The sequence below is a fragment of the Bos indicus x Bos taurus genome, chromosome 6 (genome assembly GCF_003369695.1).
Source record: "Bos indicus x Bos taurus breed Angus x Brahman F1 hybrid chromosome 6, Bos_hybrid_MaternalHap_v2.0, whole genome shotgun sequence".
In the NCBI taxonomy this organism is placed as follows: domain Eukaryota; kingdom Metazoa; phylum Chordata; class Mammalia; order Artiodactyla; family Bovidae; genus Bos; species Bos indicus x Bos taurus.
Genome location: NC_040081.1, coordinates 92,031,343 through 92,051,487, shown reverse-complemented (window position 1 = coordinate 92,051,487; position 20,145 = coordinate 92,031,343). Strand labels below are relative to the sequence as shown.

At 36.9% G+C, this 20,145-nt stretch overlaps 1 protein-coding gene across 3 annotated transcripts in view; it reads left to right on the top strand.

The window, feature by feature from the left end:
- The window catches only part of CNOT6L (CCR4-NOT transcription complex subunit 6 like), a 114,527-nt gene that overhangs the window by 32,326 nt on the left and 62,056 nt on the right, over nt 1–20,145 (top strand). For all 3 annotated transcript variants that reach the window (XM_027544841.1, XM_027544839.1, XM_027544840.1), the window contains exons 2-3: nt 16,453–16,574; nt 19,898–20,084. In XM_027544841.1, coding sequence (XP_027400642.1) covers nt 16,463–16,574; nt 19,898–20,084 — 299 coding nt within the window. In that variant the 5' untranslated portion in view covers nt 16,453–16,462. The remainder of the gene's footprint in view (nt 1–16,452; nt 16,575–19,897; nt 20,085–20,145) is intronic.

Below are 20,145 nucleotides of genomic sequence, written 5' to 3'. Positions count from 1 at the left end.
TTTTGTTTTCAGTTAGCAGTACATCTTGATGTTTTCCCAAAGATTTAAATGTTCAAAAATTTTTTAAAACTTGATTTAGTGCTCTTCCACAGTTGGCAAGTGGACTGTTCCGATTTTTAGAGGTGCTCTTTGCTAAATTTAGATTACTGACTTTCTGGTTAGGCTACAGAAAATAAGCATCCACTCTATACTGATTATAACAATGTTATTCTTAAGGATTATTTATTAATAGAATTACAGATTGGCACAAATGTTAGGACCAAATGATAGAGTTCTGGGTAGACCAATGTCTGTAGTATTTATACTTCATGCATTTTGCCATTATTTGAATATCATGTGTTTTTTTAAAGTAAATGATGGTATTTTAAGGCATTTATTTATTAAAGGAAACTTATAATAGGCTGTTATCAATGTAAAAGAGCTACTAGTTTTACTGGAGACTAGCTTTTAAAAACAAGGATAACAAACAATGAAAGTTGATTAAAGTTAATTTTACCAAGATTGTATAGAATATGTGATCTTTTGGTTACTATTGTACATATTTTTGGTCACCATTTTGGGATGACTAGCATCACTTCTTAACCATCATTGGAGAGTCCATTTTCATTTTGGAATTATTCACTTTGGAATTGACTCCTGAGAACATGGAAGTTTATTATTTAATAGTTATATTTCTTGCACTCTTAACTTTTTCTCTTCAAAGAGAATCATGAAGAAACTGAATTGTGGAGAAAACCCCCCCTGAGGCACTTCGTTTGCTGCCTCAGTTCTGTGGACTTGGGCTGCTGTAGCTCTTTTTCATCCTGTATTTCATGTGTCTCTGTAGACAATTAAATTATAGTTTTCACTAAATAAGTATTAATTTAGAAATCATATGGTATTTTTAATGCAGCAGTTTATGTATACATTAGATTATAGTGTTTTTCATTAAGTATGTGTTAATTTTGAAGTTTTTGAATAGAATTTTCTGGGACAGCCAGTAATGAAGCATTTCTAAAATTACAGTCAACTGTCGGTAAGTGGGAATTTTAAATTAACCCTTGGGGCATAAGCTTGAGATTTTGTTGCATTTCTTCTGTGGCATAAAATCATTCTTTTAGATGCAATAATCTAAATTTGGATTTCTACATTACTTTTATTTTCAAAACCTGAAAAAAGGATTTATTTTAGAACTAGAATATAGGTTAGTTGCTGGCCCTAAAGAATTATGAGTTTTGAGATAGTCTCATTTAAGTATATTTTCTCAAAGAAGAACATGCGTGCACATTTTAGGATTGGGTCTTTATTAGGTTGGTACAAAAGTGATCTCGATTTTGTATTGTTCAGCTTTGCCATTTGATATTGGAATGCATTCTTAAGTAAATGTGGTTATGTTATTAAAAAGAGAGTTGGGTCTTAGACTAACTGAATCTGTTATAATCTAGTGATTATAATTGTGCATTCTGAAACACTTGGGTTAAATGTGGTACCAGTCAAATATTGTTCTGTAGTCTGCTTTTATGATGGGAAGAAATAAGAATATTTTCTATTTTATATGGATCATATAAGGATGTAGACTATGAGACAAGTTTTACAGATTGAGCATTCTTACTACAGACAAGAGGCAAATAAGGAACATCTTTGGCAGAAAGTCTCCTAAACTACATTCAAAGATAACTCTCCTTGAGTTACAAGAACAACAAACTCTAGGGAGATGAAGTCTTTGGAAGCTCTTAACAAAGCAGCTAAAACAGGAAAACTGGCTATCTGAAGAAAATGTCAAGATTATAGAAAACTGTTTTGCAACATATGAAGTTACTGTGATATAGATTAAAGAGGTTTTAAAGTTTGTGACTTTTATATAAGGTTTTTGTTGGCCAAACTAAATTCTATGTAAAGTGAACTTTTTCCTGTGTAAAGTTCTTAATGAAGTTAAGCAAGTGTTCTAATGTTGTGAACTGCATCCTGTTCTTTTTATGCTCATTTTTGAGAAAAACTAGATAGTTGTTGGGTAGATGACATTTCATTACTTGTTAATTTTCAAAATTTAAAGTAAAAATGTAGTGAATAAATAATATGATTAAGTCATAAAATGAGAGAACACAGATACGGTAAACAAGAGCCCAGAATAGAAGTCAGGTTGAGGAATCAGTCCTTCTTCTGCCATTGAGATGTGTCTTGGACAGGTTACTTAATAAAATTGAGTCTTAGTCTCTAATTTGTAAAAGGAGGGCACTTAACTAGATCTCTAACATAGTCCGTTTCTATATAGTTTCTTCCTTTTCTAGAAGATACTTTAAATAGAAGAAGTTTTCTGTATGGTAATTTTATACTTACACAAAAGTAAATGCTGGCTAGAATTTTATATTATTAACTGTTGAATTCTTCTCAATGTATTTTAAATTCTGTGTTGCTTGACCTTTGGGCTATAACTTTTTTTTTGTTATACAGCTTCCCTGGTAGCAGCTTTGATCCCTAGGTAAAGATCCCCTGGAGAAGGGAATGGCAGCTTTCTCCAGTATTCTTGGCTGGAGAATTCCATGAACAGAGGAGCCTGGAGGGCTGCAGTCCATGAGGTTTCAAAGAGTTGGACACAACTGAGTGACTAGTACTATACAGGGTTTTTAAGGCCTTTATAAATTTTTCAGATAATTTATGCATTTTATCATTCATTTTAATTTTCTAAAACAAGTTTATAGTTTAAGACTGTGACAGCTGAATCAGTAGATGATATAGGTCCTCTTGGAAGTGTGACTAGAAGAAATGCTGTTGAGCAGAAGAAAGTAAAATGGAATGCCTGAAGGCGGCAACCAGGACTGATGGTGTCATGTTTATTATTAGAGTCTCTCAAGGTTGGCAGTTTTTCATGTTAGGAAAATGATCTGTAGGAAAGCATAAACAGATTTTTGAACTTTCTGTGATCTTTCCTCCGCCCACCTATATAGCACCATCTCTCCATTCCTACAGTGATATTTTTAGCAACCCTGAACTGCTTATAATCCCCCTGTACTGTGTGTGCGCACGTGTGTTAGAAGATTTGGCGGGGGAGTGGCGGGGGAGGGATTTCCTTTTCAAATGGCCTAGGTCACATATGCTCTGATAGCATTTATTACTTAATAATGAAGTTGACTTACTATAACTCCTTGACATTGTTACTGAGAGTTTGCAAAATGCTGTGGACTGAACTTTCCTGATGTGACTTGCTGAAGTTCACTTATACTATTTTTAGGCTAACGTATTTATAAATGCCTTGAGATGAAGCTAGAGATAGGGAATCATATATTCTGTTTATTTTTGGTTTATACCCACTTACGTGGCATTTTGCATGAGAAAGCAATTTTCCCCAGATTGTTTTGCTTTACCAAGAGATAAGAAGGCTTAAGTTGTTTTGTTTCCTGAGTGTATTTCTGATGATGATATGAGTAATTATAGATTAACCAGTATGTCTAGTTCACATAATCACACAAAAAAATTCCTTTATCCTCATTATAGTCCATCTGTCCCTCCACCCTTAACCCTTGGCAACCATTTACCACTTTTCTCTTCCCATAGGTTCAATTATTCTGAAATATCATATAAATTGATTTGTATAGTACATAGCTTTTAAAAAACTTGAGATGTAATTGACACATATTAGGTATACAACATAATGATTTGTTATATGTATATACTGTGAAATAATTGTAATGAGAAAGGTCTAGTTAACATCCATCACCTCCACACAAGATCTCTCTTAGCAACTTTCAAATATATAGTTCAGTATTGTTAACTGTAGTTACCATGTTATACATTACTTCCCGAGGACTTACTTGTTTTTTAACTGGAAGTTTCTACCTTTTGATTCCCCTCACTCATTTCACCTATTCCGCCCACCCCACATCACCACCTCCGACAGCCACCAATCTGTTCTCTGTATCTTATGCATGTGTGTGTTTGTGTTTTGGCTTCCATGTACGAGTACAGTCATACAATTTTTTCTTTATCTGACTTACTTCGTTTAGCATAATGTCTTCAGATCTGTTTGCAAATGACAGATTGCCTTATTTTTTATGGCTGAATGATATTTCATTGTGTGTTTATATCACATATTCTTTATTCATTTGTCTGTTGATGGGCATATAGGTTGTTTATACTGTGTCTTGGCTGTTGTAAATAACGCTGCAGTGAACCTTGGGGTACAGATGTCATTTCTAAATAGTGATGTTGTTTTCTTGGGATAAATACCCAGAAATTGGAGTTGCTAGTTCTTATGGTAGTTATGTAAGTTTTTGAGGAACCTCTTTACTGTTTTCCATAGCAGCTGTACCAGTTTACATTCTTACTAACAGTACACACAAGTTCACCCTTTTCCTCCACTTTCTCACCATTTATCTGGTCTTTTTAATAACAGCCATTTTAACAGGTGTAAGTTGATATTCTGTTGTAGTTTTGATTTGTATTTCCCTGATGATTAATGGTGTTGAGCCCCTAATCATCAGGGAAATGCAAATCGGTGTACTTGTTGGCCATCTGTATATTTTCTTTGGAAAAATGTCTGTTCAGATAGTTTGTTCATTTTGGCGGGGAGGGCTTCCCATTTTTTAATTGAAGTTTTTTGCCATTGAGTGGTGAGTTCTTTACATATTTTGGATATGAACCCCTTATTAGATATATGATTTGCAAATACTTTCTCCCATTCTGTAGGTTGCCTTTTCATTTTGTTGATGGTTTTCTTTACTGAGCAGAAGTTTTTTAGTTTGATGTAGTCCAGTATGTTTATTTTTGCTTTTGTAGCCTTTGCTTTTCTGTCAAATTAAAAAAGTCATTAATGAGACCAATGTTAAGGAATTTATTACCCCCTGTGTATTCTTCTAGTTTTATGGTTTCAAGTCTACATTCAAGTCTTTAATTTTGAGTTGACTTCTATGTATGGCATAAGATAAGGATTCAGTTCAGTTGCTTTTCTCTTTTTTTTTTGCATGTGGCTCTTCAATTTTTGCAACACTGTTCATTGAGGAAACTGTCCTTTCCCATTGTATATTCTTGGCTCCTTTGTTATAAATTAATCACATGTTTGTGGGTTTATTTCTGGGCTCTCTGTTGTGTCCCCCTGATCTGTTTGTATGCTAAAATCCTGCTGTTTTGACTACTGTAGCTTTATAATATGGAGAAGGAAATGGCAATCCACTCCAGTATTCTTGTCTGGAGAATCCCATGGACAGAGGAGCCTGTGGGCTACAGTCCGTGGGGTCACAAAGAGGTGGACATGACTGAGCAACTAAACCTCCACCACCACCACCAGCTTTGTAATATAGTATAAAATCAGGAAGCATCATGCCTCCAGCTTTGTTCTCTCTAAATTTTTTTGGCTTCTCTGGTCTTTTGTGGTTTCATGTACATTTAAGGATTGCTTGTTCTATTTCTGTCAAAAATGGCACTGGAATTTTGATAGGGTTAGCATTGAATGTGCAGATTGCTTTGGGTAGTATGGACATTTTAACAGTATTCTTTCAATCCATAAGCATAGAATATCTTTTCATCGTTTTATGTCTTCTTTAATTTCTTTCATCAGTGTCTCACAGTTTTCAATGTACAGGTCCTTTTTTTTTTTTTTTTTTTTACCATGGTGAAAGTATTCCTAAGTATTTTATTCTTCTTGATGCAAATATTAATGGGGGTTTTCCCTAATTTCTCTGCTAGCTTTGTATTAGTGTATAGAAATACAACGGATTTTTATGTATTGGTTTTGTATCCTGTCACTGTACTGGTTTCATTTAACATCCTTTTGAGTTTTTAATGTGTCATATCATGTTATCTGCAAACAGTTTTACTTCCTTTCTGATTTGGATCCCTTTTAATTTATTTTTCTTATGTAATTGTACTGGCTAGGACTTCCAGTACCACGTTGAATGAAAGTGACAAGAGTGTGGGCATCCTTGTCTTTTTCCTGATCTTTGAGGAAAATTTTTTAGGTTTTTACCATTGAGTATGATGTTTGTTGTGGGTTTATCATATGTGGCCTCTTTTATGTTGAAATTTATTGAATATTGCATTTTAAGTTTGGCATCTTTAATTTAATGTAAAGCATTTGACAGTCATCCATGTTGTGTGTGTTAGTAATTCAGTCATTTTTATTGCTGAGCGGTATTTCATTCAGAGAAGGCAATGGTACCCCACTCCAGTACTCTTGCCTGGAAAATCCCATGGATGGAGGAGCCTGGTAGGTTGCAATCCGTGGGGTCGCTAGGAGTCGGACACGACTGAGCAACTTCCCTTTCACTTTTTACTTTCATGCACTGGAGAAGGAAATGGCAACCCACGCCAATGTTCTTGCCTGGAGAATCCCAGAGATGGGGGAGCCTGGTCGGCTGCCGTCTATGGGGTCGCACGGAGTCGGACACGACTGAAGCGACTTAGCAGCAGCAGCAGAAGTATTTCATTGTCTAGCTATACCACAGTTTTATTCATCAGTTGAAGGGTATTTGTATTGTTTCCAGTTTTGGGTGATTATCAATAAACTTTAGCTGAAAACATTTATATGCGGGTTTTTTGTGAACGTAAGTTTTAATTTTACTTGGGCACATGCCTAAGGATGAGATTGCTGGGTTCTATAAATGTATGTTTACTTTTATGAGAAACTACCAGACTGTGTTCTGAAGTGACAGTACCATTGTGTTTTCCCATCCGTAAAATACTAGGGTGTAAGTATGTGTATGTATTTATATACTAGACGCTTACTCCTTGGAAGGAAAGTTATGTCCAACCTAGATAGCATATTCAAAAGCAGAGACATTACTTTGCTAACAAAGGTCCGTCTAGTCAAGGCTATGGTTTTTCCTGTGGTCATGTATGGATGTGAGAGTTGGACTGTGAAGAAGGCTGAGTGCCGAAGAATTGATGCTTTTGAACTGTGGTGTTGGAGAAGACTCTTGAGAGTCCCTTGGACTGCAAGGAGATCCAACCAGTCCATTCTGAAGGAGATCAGCCCTGGGATTTCTTTGGAAGGAATGATGCTAAAGCTGAAACTCCAGTACTTTGGCCATCTCATGTGAAGAGTTGACTCATTGGAAAAGACTGATGCTGGGAAAGATTGAGGGCAGGAGGAGAAGGGGACGACAGAGGATGAGATGGCTGGATGGCATCACTGACTCGATGGACGTGAGATGGACGTGAGTCTGAGTGAACTCCGGGAGTTGGTGATGGACAGGGAGGCCTGGCGTGCTGTGATTCATGGGGTCGCAAAGTATCGAACTGAGCGACTGAACTGAACTGAACGTATCTATTTAGAAGCACACGTACAAGGATGTGGGGCACGTGTGTATGTGTGGCTTCCTTGTCAGTCCTAACTATTAAATTTTCAATGTAATTGTTCTAATAGGCATGTAGCGATATCTCATTGTGGTTTTAGGTTGCATTTCCCTAATGCCTAATGCCAAGCATCTTTTCATGTATTTATTTTATATCTATATATCTTCTTTGGTGAAGTATCTGTTAAAATCTTTTGCCACTTTAAAAATTGGAGTTTCTTACTACTTTGTTTTGAGAATCGTTTATATATTCAGGAGTACTTTTTCAAATAAGTATTTTGCAAAATTCTCAATCACTGGGCGTATCTTTTTAGTTATCTTTCAAAGAGCACATGTTTTAAATTTTCAAGAAATTTAGTTTATCAGCATCTTTTTCTTTGATGGGTCATGCTTTTCTGTTTTATATAAGAAATATTTGCTCAATCCAGGGTCACAAAGATTTTTCTCTTACGTTTTCTTTTGTAAGTTTTATAGATTTTGCTTTTACACTTAAACTTAGGATCCTTGCAAGTTAATTTTGTGTATGGTGCAAGGTGTGGATTGATGCTTCTTTATTTTTGCATATGGATATCCAATTGTTCCAGTACCACTATCCTTTCTCTGTTGAATTACCTTTTTATCTTCATGGAAAATCTATTGACTCTATTTGCGTGGGTCTATTTCTGGTTTCTCAATTCTGTTTCTTTGAACTATATGTGTCTTTCTTTCCATTAGTACCAAATGGTCTGGATTATCATTGCTCTCTAGTAAGGTTTGATATCAGATAGTGGGCATATCCAAGTTTATATTGCTTTTTAGATGGGGAAATATTCTGAAGAAAAGAGAAAAGATGACTTAAGCCATGAAGAATGGATAGGAATTTGACATCACTGAAAAAGATGAGAATGTACATGCTAGAGGAAGTAGAAAACACAGGCTACATGAAGGAAAAAAGGCAGGGGGAAGATAGGGTTTTGGAAAAGTCATAGTCCTGGGAAAATTGGTGTTGAAATTTTCGATCTAGTCTAATTACCTCCTGTTTTCTGAGATAGTTAATTGTATTCCACATCTTTAGATTGAATGGGAGGCAGTAAATACAATAAGCATTAAAGACATTGTTTAATGGAGACCAAGACCTAATTTGGAATGATAGGGCAAGAGTGATAAGCTTTGGTTGTCTAAATTGATTACTAGTGAAATAAAATGAAGCTTGTCTAATAACAGCATTATTTTGGAATTTTGAAGTGCTTTGTAGATTTGTCATTCCAGGTCTTTATTTTTCCTCTTAGAAGTTATGTTTTATGTTGCTGCCGCTGTTGTTTTCTGGTATGCCACACATGGGAGAAAATTTTTGGCTATGTAGAAAAGGAGTTATAGTTTTATTCTTTTTGCTTTTTCCCCGCCTTTTGATAGTATTTTAGTAGACTAACCCTAAAACTTACCTTTTGCAGAGTAATAGATTATCTTTCTGCAACCCTAAAATTTTCTTTCGATTACCGTTTAAAAAAGAAGTATAACAATCATTACAGCTATCTCATTTTTATCCAGGGGCTTTATCTTTACATCAGGAAGCAACAGTTATAACTGGACGTGGAACAACAGACTGGTTCCAAATAGGAAAAGGAGTATGTCAAGGCTGTATATTGTCATCCTGCTTATTTAACTTCTATGCAGAGTACATCATGAGAAATACTGGGCTGGAAGAAGCACAAGCTGGAATCAAGATTGCCGGGAGAAATATCAATAACCTCAGATATGTAGATGACACCACCCTTAGGGCAGAAAGTGAAGAAGAACTAAAGAGCCTGTTGGTGAAAATGAAAGAGAAGAGTGAAAAAGTTGGCTTAAAGCTCAACATTCAGAAAACTAAGATCATGGCATCTGGTCCCATCATTTCATGGGAAATAGATGGGGAAACAGTGACTGACTTTATTTTTTGGGGCTCCAGAATCACTGCAGATGGTGATTGCAGCCATGAAATTAAAAGATGCTTACTCCTTGGAAGGAAAGTTATGACCAACCTAGACAGCATATTCAAAAGCAGAGACATTACTTTGCCAACAAAGGTCCTTCTAGTCAAGGCTATGGTTTTTCCAGTGGTCATATATGGATGTGAGAGTTGGACTGTAAAGAAAGCTGAGTGCAGAAAATTGATGCTTTTGAACTGTGGTGTTGGAGAAGACTCTTGAGAGTCCCTTGGACTGCAAGGAGATCCAACCAGTCTATCCTAAAGAAGATCAGTCCTGGGTGTTCATCGGAAGGACTGATGTTGAAGCTGAAACTCCAGTACTTTGGCCATCTGATGCGAAGAGCTGACTCATTTGAAAAGACCCTGATGCTGGGAAGGATTGAGGGCAGGAGGAGAACGGGATGACAGAGGATGAGATGGTTGGATGGCATCACTGACTCAATGGACATGGGTTGTTTGTGTAGACTCCAGGAGTTGGTGATGGACAGGGAGGCCTGGTGTGCTGCAGTTCATGGGATCTCAAGGAGTCGGACATGACTGAGCAACTGAACTGATACTGATGCATTTCAGTTCAGTTCGGTTCAATCGCTCAGTCGTATTTGACTCTTTGCGACCCCATGAATCACAGCGTGCTAGGCCTCCCTGTTCATCACCAACTCCCGGAGTTCACTCAAACTCACGTCCATCGAGTCAGTGATGCCATCCAGCCATCTCATCCTCTGTCGTCCCCTTCTCCTCCTGCCTGCAATACCTCTCAGCATCAGAGTCTTTTCCAATGAGTCAACTCTTCACATGAGGTGGCCAAAGTACTGGAGTTTCAGCTTTAGCATTTGGTGGGGTAGATAACTGGTTATGAAGGAGATCGATAAGGATAAACTGACTAGAAATAAAACATATTGAGTACTAGTATTTTTAAAGGCCAGAAAAATCCTTGGTACTACTGTTTCATCATTATTCAGTTTGTTAGTAAAGATCATAGAAAAAATATGATCATTGGATTAGAAAACCATTTGCTATTATCACCTTAAGTGAAATATACTGATGTGTATTATCCTTTTATCTTTGATCTTATTCCTCAATTTCAAGCCCTTTAAAACTTGCCATTCTTGTTCTGGGTATGCTACTCTTTAATCCTATCCTTGTCCATTCTATAGGTTATCTATTATTCATTACTCTCATCTTCTGTGATAAAGATCTTTTATTCTCCCTTTAGCTGTATGTTTCAGCATAGTGGCTATAGGGAGAAATGCAATTACCTGATGACGGGGAGAAAAGTACTAACAAAAAGAAATGAAAAATTGTTTGTGAAATTATTTGAAATTAGAATATTCTATAACTTTATTTTTCACGTAGTACCATGAAAATGGTGTAAGCTCCATGAGGGCAAGGATGCCCTTTGTCTTGTTCACTGTTGAAGTCCTAGTGCTTGATACAGTACATGATGATAGCAGGCCTGCAGTGAATGTTTGCTGAATAAATGTGAAAGTGGTCCGAAACAGGAAATTCCAGAAGTCCAAAGGTAATTTTTTCCTTAATGATGGGTGGCTTTACCATTGTAAAACTTGAATTTTGTTTTGTTTTTGTTTAAAGTGGTGACAGATTGGGAGATACGAAGATTTTGAATGGCTCTTTTTGAGTGTTTCATTATTGAAATGATGAAACAAGTCTGTATTCATCTACAGACTTGAGTTGAATATGTCATTGAAGACAAATGTCACCCGGAGGCCGTTGGTATAGAAGAGGAGTAGGAATGTGGATGAAATTGTTGTTTATCACAAGATGTCTTCTAAGCTCTTGTGATTGCCATCAATCTTTATTTTTGTCAGTATGATTCTACTTTATGCAGTGTGATTTGCTGGAAGCTGTTTTTTAAGTATCAGCTGTGAGCTCCTGGGCTCACAGGCAAGGTATAAATTTTGTGTGACAGTTGTAATGATTAATACTTGTGTATAGTTAAAAATAGATATTGATGAGGAAATAGAAACTTCCAGTGCTGCAGTGCAGTGCTTATTTTTCTTTATTAAAAATGGTAAACTTAGACATATTTTCTCAGAAAGGAAAGTGGTCTTAATGATTAAGGCCAGATGGCAAGGATAGATGTTAGTCAAGGTGGGTATTCAATAAATAACAAATAATGTGTTCCATGATCTTTGGAAATAAATGCTGACAGAAGACAGATTTATTTGAGAATATGTAAAATGTAATAAGACACTGACATCTTGGTCTAAAATGTAAGCAGCGTAGGCTTAATTTTGTCTTCTTTTAACTTTGAGAACTCTACATCTCTGTCTAAGATTTCTTCGCAAACTGCTGTTGAGATGATGACTTAATATGTCTGTGGCTCCAAGTGCCTATCTACTGGTTTATACTTTAGGGTTGGATTCATTGAGTTAGAGGTTTGGTTCACTGTGATTGGAGCATTCTTTCTTATTGTGAATGCTAAATGAAGTAGGATTAATTTCTGAAACTGTGCTGAACTATAGACTGAGATAAAATGACCTTAAATTTAGAGAAGGGGGTAATCTGAGGGAATCTGTGGTTTAACACCATAATGACTTATATCTTTATATCCACTATAGAGTCTGCTATTTTTTTGTTTTTAGTAAGCTTCTCCAGATAACCAAAATTAGCAGAAGCTTAGTTCTGGCCTTTAATAGTTGCTCTGATTTGGCTCAGATTATTATTTAGTGGGGAGGACAATAGGGCAGGGAGGAGTCACGTTGCAGTATTTTCCTTGCCCCAGATACAAAACCTGAGATTTGGGGTTCCTTGGCAATAGTGTATTTGGTGGTAATTCATGTATATTTTGCAACAATTTATTCATTGAACAGCGTGTTATATAGGAATCTTGTATTTTATTTACAGTTTGGGAATTGTAAATTTTTTAGGGCAAAGTAGCCCTAGTGTTACATACAGTGTTACTTTCAGCCAGAAAAGGACTGGAATACATCTTCCATGAAGTTAGTATTTTACAAGTTTACTTGAAGTTTTTGCGTAATTTTACAGACGACTCCAAGAAATAAACTAATGAAAATCTTCACTGTATGTCATAATTAATCATCCTTCAGTGATGATTTTCTTTCAGGATAGTTCACGTAGAAACTAAGAAATAATCAAGTTCTTTGTTCAGGACTGACAGCTGCTCTCAGAACTAGATTTATACTAGATTCTGCGAAGCCTGCATTGGTGATATAAGATTCAAGGAATGGAGGAGAGAGGATGGCAAGTTCAAAGAAGCTTATGTAGTCAGTATTTGGGGAGCTATGTGGAGTATTTTTCATAGTATTGAAGAGTGCAAGTTAAAAAGGCTGTTTTGTGAAGGGGGTTTTAGTTTACTCTTGTTACATTAGTAGGATCCCCTCCCCAGTGTAAATTAGGTTGATGTAATGGCATGATCCTTTGGGAACTGATGTAAGATATTGCAGAAATGAGAAATTCTTGGAAAAACCAATTGAAAAACCTGCCTTTCATCAATTTAATAAAGTTAGAGGAAGGAATTAGCTGTTACACTTTACAAAATAAAACATTTCTCTTCCTTGGATGAAGTGTGTCCATCCAGTATTTAAACCTTGGACTGACCTGTATCTTAGACTGTTGAGAAAGCACATTATCAGTGTCACATTTAAAGATTTAAGTTATAGTTGAATTATTATTTTATACATTAAGTTATTTTGAAATAGGTTTTTGTGATAATGTCTCCAAGATGGAAGATTGATGCTGAGAAACTGAACAGGAAGATAAAGCTGAATAGGAGGTTCAGTAATGCCAATTTCTTAAATTTGAGCTAAGTTTTTAAGTAGCATATTTGAAAACCTGATGCTTAGGACAGTAGTGATCACCAAATCTATAGACTCTACTAAATTAGTTAATGCAAATAAGTGTTTTAACTTCAATCAGACTATCCAAATTTAGTGTCACTTTGAATGATTAAATGACTTGTATTTTTATTGACTTCCTAATCAAATCCAAAAGAGACCTTTGATGCGTAATATAACAGTATTAATTGTACTTTGGTTTTTACATATTATAGACATTGGTAAGCATTTTATGGATATGATAAACAGATTTTGTAAATTTTAATACTTACAAAGATGGAGACATAAAAATTTTTTAAAAAGAAATATAGTTCTTATATAGTAGCAATTTCAGATATTAACATTTGTGGGCCAAAAGAGATGATGACTATTAATCTCCTCTCTAGATTTCTAAATTATTTAGGGAAATTGATTAATGACCATTTCATGAGATTAATTTTTAGAAGAGCATTGACTGTTAATTGGACTAGGTGGGAGAAAGCTGGTAGTTTTTAGGATTAAAAAGCACATGATCATTCCACAAATACTTACTAGGTGCCCACTGTGTGATAGGAGTGCTTTGCAGTGGGAAAGAATCTGTCTGCCAATGCTGGAGATGTGGGTTTGATCCCTAGGTCAGGAAGATCCCCTTGAGTAGAAAAATTGCAACCCACTCCAGTATTCTTGCCTGGGAAATCCCATGGAGAGAGGAGGCTGGAAGGCTACAGTCCATGGATTGCAAAGAGTCAGATACAACTGAGCACACACACATGTGATAGGAACTGTATAGAGACAAAGAGGATATACCTCCATTCTCATTATCCCTTAAGTAACACACTGTCCAGTGGTAGCCATGGTTAAACTGCCAAATTAAGTTGACCGATGCACTTTTTTTTTTTAATTGGAGTATAATTGCTTTACAGTGTTGTGTTAGTTTCTGCTATACAACAAAGTGAATCAACTGTGTGCATATATCCCTTCCCTCGTGAATCTCCATCCCATTTCCCCCATCCCTCCCCTCTAGGTCATCACAGAGCGCTGAGCTGAGCTCCCTTTGCTGTATATATAGCAGGTTCCTACCAGCTATCTATTTTACACATGGAAGTATATATATGTGTATATATATAATCTCCTGATGTGTCCCACTCTCCTCTTTTCCCCGTTGTATCCACCTGTCTGTTCTTCATGATTACGTCGCTTTTCTTCCCCTGCTGTAGGTGCATATATACCATTTTTTGCACTATGTTTTATGAAAATGATTTAAAATTAATGAAAGTTAATTTGAAAATTTCATAGTCTTAGTTTTACCCATTGTTATTGTTGATGAATTTGTAGCATGTCTTTGGATCTGAATCCATTTGATTTGGTTTTGCTTATTAATCTTGTGTTTTTGTAGAATCTTACATTAGTGTGTAGGAGTATCCACAGAGATACATGTTTCTTATGGTGCATAGTAGAAATTCTAAAAACCTTATTACCTAAAAATGTTATATTCAGAAATATTTTACATAGGCCACATAGGGTAAAAATCAAGTTTTTCCCCTGTGAAAAATGATCATACTCTTTGTGCTGTATGAAGATCCGGGACATTTATGGAAAATAAAACATGTTTCAGTATCACACAGTTATGTGATAAGATTAGAGCTGAAGAGCTTAACCAGGTTTGGAAGCTAATTACTGTTAACAGATGAAAAAAATCTGGAAAACTTCCTCTTTGCTCCTTTTAGTAAATGGGAAGAAATGACGGTTTTTCCTTCAGAAATACTAGGGCAAATTATGGGATGGGAAATTTTGATTGTACTCTTATAAACTAGCTTTGATTTCTTGATACATAATAGAATTCTTCCTGTTTTTCTTTCTATGTAACAAATTTCAGACCATCTGAAAGTAACTCTTCCATTGAGATAGAGGTTCTAAACTACTTGGAAACAGTCCCAGTTTTAGACATTTGGTTTTGGTGTCTGTATGTATATCTGTGTGTGTTAAAGTGTGAGCAAAGAAGCAACTATAAATAGTATGCAGATACTGATAGATGCTTTTGAATTGTGGTGTCGGAGAAGACTCTTGAGAGTCCCTTGGACTGCAAGGAGATCCAACCATTCCATCCTAAAGGAAATCAGTCCTGGGTGTTCATTGGGACGACTGATGTTGAAGCGGAAGCTCCAATACTTTGGCTGCCTGATGGAAAGAGCTGACTCATTTGAAAAGACCCTGATGCTGAGATTGAGAGCAGGAGGTGAAGGGGATGACAGGGGATGAGATGGTTGGATGGCATCACTGACTCAATGGACATGAGTTTGGGTGGGCTCTGGGAGTTGGTGATCGATAGGGAGGCCTGGTATGCTGCAGTTCATGGGGTCTCAAAGAGTTGGACATGACTGAGCGACTGAACTAAACTGAAATGATAGCATGCAGGAGTTTAAGACCTCTTGAATGGTTATTTTTATGGCCATTTGTCATCTGATTCATACATTGCACACTTGAGGAGTTTTATGTCTATTTGGTTGTCACTGATGATTGTTCAATTATTTTTGCAGTTATATAAAGAAAACTGTATAATACTACTTTAAATTAGGGCAGCCATGTAACTCATCATCCAAATTGGACACTTTTGAGCATTATATTAATAGTGACCTAAGAGTAACAGATATAAACCAAGATTGGCCCATGTAAACCAAGATATATGATCTTAATTAAGATGCTTTTGATTACAAGTAGCAGAAAACACAAACTAGTAGTTTAAACAATAAGCAAATAGACTGGCTTGTATAGTCGAAAAACCCAGTGCTGAAGAATGCTACAGGAGTGGTGTGGTGAGGACTCTGGCTTTGTTTCTCTGTTTTCTAGTCTCTGACTGCTATGGCTGGCTTCCCTTCTAGTTGTTGAATGATTGCCAAGAGTAGTTGGGGTTATATTCTTTTTCATGTATGACCAATAGGAGAAAGAAGCTTGCTCTTCCCATAAATGTAAAATTAGTCTTAAGCCTAGTGATTATTAGATATTTCTGAACTAATCTCTGTGACAGGGAGAATATCTTGTGCTTATTGTTTTAGACATGGAATATTTGAATAGCATGAAGCAAGGAGGATAGAATTACCTTGGTTCTCTTAGACCAATCAGAGTCCATCAAGGAAACTCTCAAAGGGTCAGTCTGTGTTGGAAAGCACAGCAGCTAAATGAAGAGGAAGGGGTGCAGTGAATGTTTGGGAAGCAACGACCATGTTTTATTGTGAAGTCCAGTGTCCCTGCTTCTTTGCATTTTCCTTGAGGCCTCTGTTACTAAATTCCTGCAGCCTAGCCTACTTTGCGTGTGTTTTCCTTCTAATGAGAATTTAAGGGTAGCCTGGTAAGGGGGAAGCCAAAGAAAACTTAGCGTCCCATTTTTCTCCCTCTGTTTTTATGTATGACTATAATAATTGGTCATCTTTTTTCTTTTTTCTCACAGACTAATAGGGATGCCAAAGGAAAAATATGATCCTCCAGATCCTCGCAGAATTTATACCATCATGTCAGCAGAGGAGGTAGCCAATGGGAAAAAATCTCACTGGGCAGAATTAGAAATCTCGGGTGAGTGAAATCTGAAACATTTAATTTGGGATAGGTGGCTCAGACAGTAAAATGTCTGCCTACAATGCAGAAGACCTGGGTTCAATCCCTGGGTTGCGAAGATCTCCTGGAGAAGGAAATGGCACCCCACTCCAGTATTCTTGCCTGGAAAATCCCATGGATGGAGGAACCTGGAAGGCTACAGTCCATGGGGTCGCAAAGAGTCAGACACGACTGAGCGACTTCACACTTCACACACACATAATCGCAAGAATGAACAAGAGTTGAGTATTGCATTTTTGTCATTGCTATACATTTTGAGTTAGATGAATTAATTGAAAAAATCCAAATGCTGAGGTACTTGCTGCTGCTGCTAAGTCACTTCAGTCGTGTCTGACTCTGTGCGACCCCATAGACGGAAGCCCACCAGGCTCCCCCGTCCCTGGGATTCTCCAGGCAAGAACACTGGAGTGGGTTGCCATTTCCTTCTCCAATGCATGAAAGTGAAAAGTGAAAGGGAAGTCGCTCAGTTGTGTCCGACTCTTGGCGACCCCATGGACTGCAGCCTACCAGGCTCCTCCATCCATGGGATTTTCCAGGCAAGACTACTGGAGTGGGGTGCCATTGCCTTCTCCGGCTGAGGTACTTACTAGTGTTCAACTTACTGTTTTATCTGTGACTAAATGTCTTTGTTTCCATTGTTTCTTTTGAGATTAATACCATGGGCCACAGGTGGCATCTAGAACTGAAGGCATTGGGAGTGCAGTTTCTAAGTAAAACCTGCTTCTTTGATATAATAGATTTTGTTTTTCTATCACAGAGTAATCATTTTTGCAAGTTGATATCTTTGCCATCATCCTATCATCCCATTGTTGGCAGAGTAGGAATCCTAAAAGCTATCTGTTTATTCTATAAAGTGATAACTGCTACATGACTTTACATGTTTAGGATTTGTTAAAATAGAATCTGATTTCTGAAAACTCATAACCCCAGTCTAATAGTGAGAAAAACATCAGACCAACTGAAGGACGTTCCACAGAGTGATTGTCAGGGTCCTGAAAACAAGGAAAGAATGAGAAACTGTCATAGACAAGAGAAGACTAAAGAGACATGGCAACTAGATGCAAAATGGTATCTTGGATCAAATCTTCTAACAAAAAGGTGTAAAAACTGGTGAAATTCAAATAAAGTCTGTAAATTAGTTAATAACGAAAGTAGTAATCTTAGTTTCCTAGTTTTGACAAATGTTCTTTTTTGGGCTTCCCTGGTGAATCAGATGGTAAACAATCTACCTGCAATCCAGGAGACCCAGGTTCGATCTCTGGGTCAAGAATATCTCCTGGAGAAGGGAACTGACTCCAGTGTTCTGGCCTGGAGAATTCCATGGACAGAGGAACCTGGTGGGCTACAGCCAATGGGGTCACAAAGAGGTGGACATGACTGAGTAACTAATTCTTTCAGTTAACAGGCTTCCCTGGTGGCTCAGATGGTAAAGAATCTGCCTGCAAGGCAGGAGACCCAGGTTCTGTCCCTTTAGTTGCTAAACTGTGTTTGACTCTTTGTGACCCTACGGGCTGTAGCCTGCCAGGCTTTTCCCAGGTAGGGATTTCCCAGGCAAGAATACTGGAATAGGTTGCCGTTTCCTCCGTCAGGGGATCTTCTCCACCCGGGGATTGAACCCGGTCTCCTACATTGGCAGGCATGTTCTTTACTACCGAGCCACTAGGAAACCTTTTACAAATGTACAGTGGTAATATAATATGCTAGTAGTAGGGAAAACTGGCTGGGGGGTGTATAGGAACTGTGTTGTCTGGTAACTTTTCTATAAATCTACAATTATTACAAAGTTAAAAACTTAATAAAAATAAAAGTATAAGTACAGTTTTTCTTTTATGAATCGATATAATACAGACTGTACATAGAATGTAATTTTTTCCTCAGTAGGCTTTCATTGGAAGAGCTAAACCCACATTAGAGTATAGCAGGAACTATGTGTATCTTCGATAAAAAGTAGCTGGGTGGATAGGTGATTGGTAATTTTAAAATAATGAATATGAGCAAATCCTACTAGGTTAACCCAGGATTTCTCAACTTGGCACTGTTGACACTTCCGGGTAGACAGTTCTTTGTGGTTGGAAGTGGTTGTGGCACATCGATGTTCAGCAGCATTCCTGGCCTCTACCCACTAGATAGTGGTAGCACTCCTCTGGTTTTGACAACCTAAAATGTTTCCAGATTGCCAGAGTCCCAGTGTTGTCTCTGGTTGATAATCCCTTGGTTACCCTTAGGTAAAAACTTAAGTGTTTTATTTATTAGAACCTCTATCACTTGAAAACTTTGTTTCCTATTAAAATGCAAAATCCTAGTTAATACTTTAAGCCTGATTATAGACAAGGTCAAGGAACCTGTGATAGAAAGAACCCTGGACAGAAGATCTAAATTTGAGTCTACTGCTTGATAGCCACACGAAAAACAACATTGCCCTCTGTACCTTCCACTGCTCTTTTAATCAGAATCTTTTACCATTTCACTTTGGTAAAAAGTTTTTAAAGTCTCTTCATATAAGTTTATTGTTAAGATAATACCACGTTTTACAGAAGTTGAAACTCTGTGATTTGCTTAGGCTTAATATGGCTAGCAAATGGTAGAAATTAGGACTCTGAATCAAGTCTTCTAGCTTTTTCCAGTATGTGTTCTACCATAGCTGTCAGAGGCTGACTCACTGGTAAAGCGTAATGTGTGACCATTTCCTGGAGTGTGTTGCACTTAATGCAGAATCTTAAACCAGATTTATTAATGTATAATTGAAATATGAGAAAGCTGGGGAAGATATCTTCTTTGGGAGTAAAATGATTTTCCTGGTGGCTAATCTAAGATTAGTTCTAAATCATAGCAGTTACTCTTGTCTATTTAAAGTATGTAGACTAATTCAAACCCTAGGTGTAGATTAGCCTTGTACTGTTAATTTTCATGAAGTATGTGAGAAGTGCTTTGTTAGTACCATGACTTAAAAAAAATTCATGACCATTCTATTGCAAAAGCTCAAGTCAGCCCCATGCTTTCTCCTTGAGACATGTGATCACCCTCAATCCAAGGGTCTCCTTGTTATATTGTGTTTTATTTTAATACATGGTAGATTTGTGAGAAAGAATGGTTGTCAGACAAAAGTTGCATGGAATTAAAGAAGGACCAGTTATGTTTGGAAGCAGTCAAAAGCATTTAATGCAAAATTAAAATGTCAGAGTATCTGTATGCATTTATGGGCTTTTCTCCCACTTTTTGGTGCTTGTAGCTCATTTTTTGTCTTGGACCTAGGTTTAATGAGTCAATATTTTGCCTTTTAGGTAGAGTGCGGAGCTTAAGTACATCACTTTGGTCATTGACACACTTGACAGCGCTGCACCTAAATGACAATTACCTTAGTCGCATTCCACCTGATATTGCCAAGCTTCATAATCTGGTTTACCTGGATCTGTCATCCAATAAACTCAGAAGTTTACCAGCAGAACTAGGAAACATGGTGTCTCTCAGGTGAGAACATATAAATGTGACACAACTGTATAAAATTGTAAATTTACCAAATACAAATATG